Source organism: Merops nubicus, unplaced genomic scaffold (genome assembly GCF_000691845.1).
Source record: "Merops nubicus isolate BGI_N331 unplaced genomic scaffold, ASM69184v1 scaffold26779, whole genome shotgun sequence".
In the NCBI taxonomy this organism is placed as follows: domain Eukaryota; kingdom Metazoa; phylum Chordata; class Aves; order Coraciiformes; family Meropidae; genus Merops; species Merops nubicus.
In genome coordinates, this window is record NW_008630626.1 from 1 (window position 1) to 3,380 (window position 3,380).

The following is a 3,380-nucleotide window of genomic DNA, read 5'->3' on the forward strand; positions in this document are numbered from 1 at the left end:
CGGTGCTCGTAGAAGCTTTCAGCTTTCGCCTGATTTAACCCAATACCACATCCCTGTGGTTCCCCCACCCCGTAACTCGCCCCAAACCAGCTCTGCTGGATTCCAGCTCTTTCAGCAGCAGCCAGAGCCCGAACCGGCCCTGCCAGCCAGTGACGGACGTGGTGACGGATGCGGCTGCACCAAAACCTTCCAGCCTGATGGTTTAAATGTAACACCCCCAAACCCCAACCTTTTGGAGACTTCGCTGCCGTGCCTGTTTCTCGCCAAGGACTGACCTGGTGGGATGCTCCGGGCACCCCCATACTCACCGCTCCGTAAAAGGCTGGCGTCAGGTCAGGGACAGACATCTCTGGGTAGACGTTCTGGAGGTACCAGGTGAAGTTCTTGCAGTGGAGCTGCTCCCTCAGCTTGCGCCGGTCTGTAATGTCACCATACGTCTTCTATCGACAAAGTCATGTGAGAAAATTAAACTAACCTCTGAAGCCAGCAAGGAAAACCCCAAAAATCTCTCAAGCTAGGCTCAGAGCTGAGGGGTCCTCCCGTCTTTGTCAGTGACTGTCATGGTGTGCCAGGACCGAGACCAGTGGTGGGGTCTTGCAAGACACCCAGTCCCTGGCGACTCCCCTCAGGCTCTCTCTGCTGGGACATTTTGGCATCACAGCACAAGGTTTTGGTGTTGGAAAAAAAAAATTAGTTTTCTTAAATCAATGTTTTTCTAGTAGAAATCATTATGGCCAAATCGGAAAAATAAAAAATTGGAGTTTGTCTACATCTTTCCACCTGCCCTTGCTTTCCCACCTTTGGGCTGTGCCCACCTCCCCCCTCTGCTCAGGCTTGAGCTGCTGGCAGGATCAGTGCCGGGAGAACCGAAGCCCGCCGGTGCGGCTGGTACCTCTCTGGCCATCTGTGCAGCTTGCTGGTTCCTTCTGTAGAAGATCTCCTTGTAGTCGTCCATCCAGACCTCAGCCAGGCGGACCAGGTTCCTGGAGATCACCTGGGTGCCCTTGGGGAAGGTGTGGGGGCTCTTGGAGCGGAAGACGTGACCCACGACAGAGCAAGGGATGATCTCAACTTGACCCCCACACTGCCAGACCTAGAGAGACACAAGACCTGAGACATGGGGGGGTTCAATGCCCCCACGCCCCCCAAGATGGGGTACCCCTGAAGACACCCTTTGAAGATGGCAATGACCCATCCTTACCCTGAAGGACATCTCCACGTTCTCACCCCCCCAGATCTCCATCTGATCATCGTAGGAGCCAATGTGCTCAAAGTAGGACCTGGAGATGGCAAAGAGGCCACCAGCGAAGGTCGGGGACCTGTGGGGGAGGTAGGAGAGGTGCAAAATAGGGTTACAATAAAAACAAAAGTCTGAATTTTGGGGGCATCACGTTCCTCATGGTGGTTTGCACTTCGCAGCTGCATCCCCTCAGTCTGCCTGCCCCATCCAGGTGTGCCCCAGATGTTATGGCTTTGGTGGAGGGGCTGGACCCAGCTGCCAGGAGGGGACAGAGGCAACAGAAGCAGCATGACAGAGAGGGGCCTTGCTGCCAGCTCTCGAAAGGGGGATATTGTTACTGAAAAGCTATCACCAAAAAGAAGGGGGGAGATTAGAGCCGGGCGGCCGGCGCCCTGTTCGCTCCTCCAACTCCTCTAATCTTTTCCATCTGATCTTTAGAAGAGGCTGGAACAGAAACATCCTTTTATTCAGGAAAAATAAAGGATTCACTGAGCTGCTGCGTTCCTGCCGAGCAGAGAGGAGACGCTGCCGGGAGAAGTGACCTTTGCTGGGACGGGGACGTCTCCCAGGTGACCTCTGCACAAAGCCAGCCCTGCCAGCAGCCAGGGCACGGGCCGGGGCCAGGCAGCGTGTCGGGTACCTCCCGGCGGGACAGCCTGGCTTGTTGTGGGGCACCGATGGAGAGGTGCAGCAGCAAAAAATGCTCAGAGTTTCTCTGTATGCAAAATAAGGGGATAAAAATAGGTTTTTCGGTGCAGTCTGATCTGCAGGTGACATTCTTGCTGCTGTGCCAGCACGGGTGCCCATGCAGCTGGATGTCCAAGAGCAGGAAGACACAAGGCAGTGATTAAACCCTTAATGAGGGGATTCGCAGGAGTGGAGAGGTGGCTGGAGGCAATTGAAAGGTCCTTTATGCTTCCAATTGTAAAAGGTCCTTAATGGTTCCATGCTTGCCAGACCCGAAGGAAGGTTTCTCCTCTGCCAGCCCCACAGCTCTGCCTGTGCCTGAGCACCATTATGGAGGCATAAACAGCCTGAGATCCCTCAAGCCAAGCATCCCATGGGGGAAGCCCTGCTGGAAAGGGACAGAATCATCCACTAAGGGGCACCAAAAACAACAGGGAAAGCACCAATTTGTTGGAAAAAGGAGCAAAACCACCTGGAGGAAGGTGCAGTTCCCCAGCACAGGGCACCCAGCTCTTCCAGCCCTGGCTGTCCCTCCCTAAGCACCCTGCACCAGCCACACACACTCAGCCCGGTCACTGTGGGTCTGGACCCGGCGTTCCTAGGGCTCATCCAATCTTTGCTACCATCCCAACAACTCCAAAGTGGATAAAAATCCCCCCTGCAAGGGCTCACTTGATGGGCCAGGTCTCATCCTTCCTCCGCTGCCTCTCCCGGGGCGGGACGACCTCCCAGCCAAAAGTCAGGCTCCAGTCAAAGTTGCCCCGACTGTGCTGTTTGCCGTTCTGGACGGGCTTGGAGAACTCGAAAGTGTTGAGATCGATGGTGGCGATGTCGGGGCTGACCACGGCCGTGGGCTCTTCGGCGATGCGGGACAAGAGGGGCTCCAGCCAGCCGTGGAAACACTCGCCTGGGGCGTGGGGAAGGGTTGGCCGTTGAGCGGAGACAACTTCACCCCCCAGCTCCCTGCGGACCCCCGGGAGGTGGTGGCTACTCACAGTGGGCATCCAGGAAGGTCAGGACCTCCCCGCTGGCCACGCTGGCCCCCAGCAGCCGTGCCGTGATCAGCCCTTTCCTCTCCTCCTGCCGCACGACTCGCACGATCTGGAGCTGCTCCACGTAGCGATCCAGCTCGTCCTTCAGGTAGTCTGGGGCACGGGGGGAAAGCAACTGGATGTGTTGGAGAGGGAGATGCTGGTCCCTGCGCCCCACCAACCTCCCTGCTGCCCCCATCCCACACGCAGGAGCCGCTGCTCAGACTCTGCCCCTGAGTTCAGATCCCGGGACACAGGGTTGACACCCAAGAGTGGGTTTGGGGAAGAGAGTGAGTTTTAAAAAGGAACCAGCCTCCCGCCCCATCTAATCCCCACTGCAGAGGGATCAGGGAACAGTGGGGTGAGGGCTCCTGCCCTGACATGTCACTGGGCTCCTCTGCTCCCAGGCGTGGAAGGATGCT

At 57.0% G+C, this 3,380-nt stretch overlaps 1 protein-coding gene across 1 annotated transcript; it reads right to left on the reverse strand.

Moving 5' to 3' along the window:
* Positions 1 to 308: 308 nt before the first annotated feature.
* LOC103779730 (polypeptide N-acetylgalactosaminyltransferase 6-like) lies at positions 309 to 3,072 on the reverse strand (the record flags this gene model as incomplete). The annotated part of the gene is made up of 5 exons (XM_008947376.1): positions 309 to 440; positions 893 to 1,093; positions 1,202 to 1,319; positions 2,600 to 2,834; positions 2,923 to 3,072. Coding segments are annotated over 5 exons (836 nt in total), but the record flags the coding sequence as incomplete, so codon positions are not given.
* Between the last annotated feature and the right edge of the window lie 308 nt (positions 3,073 to 3,380).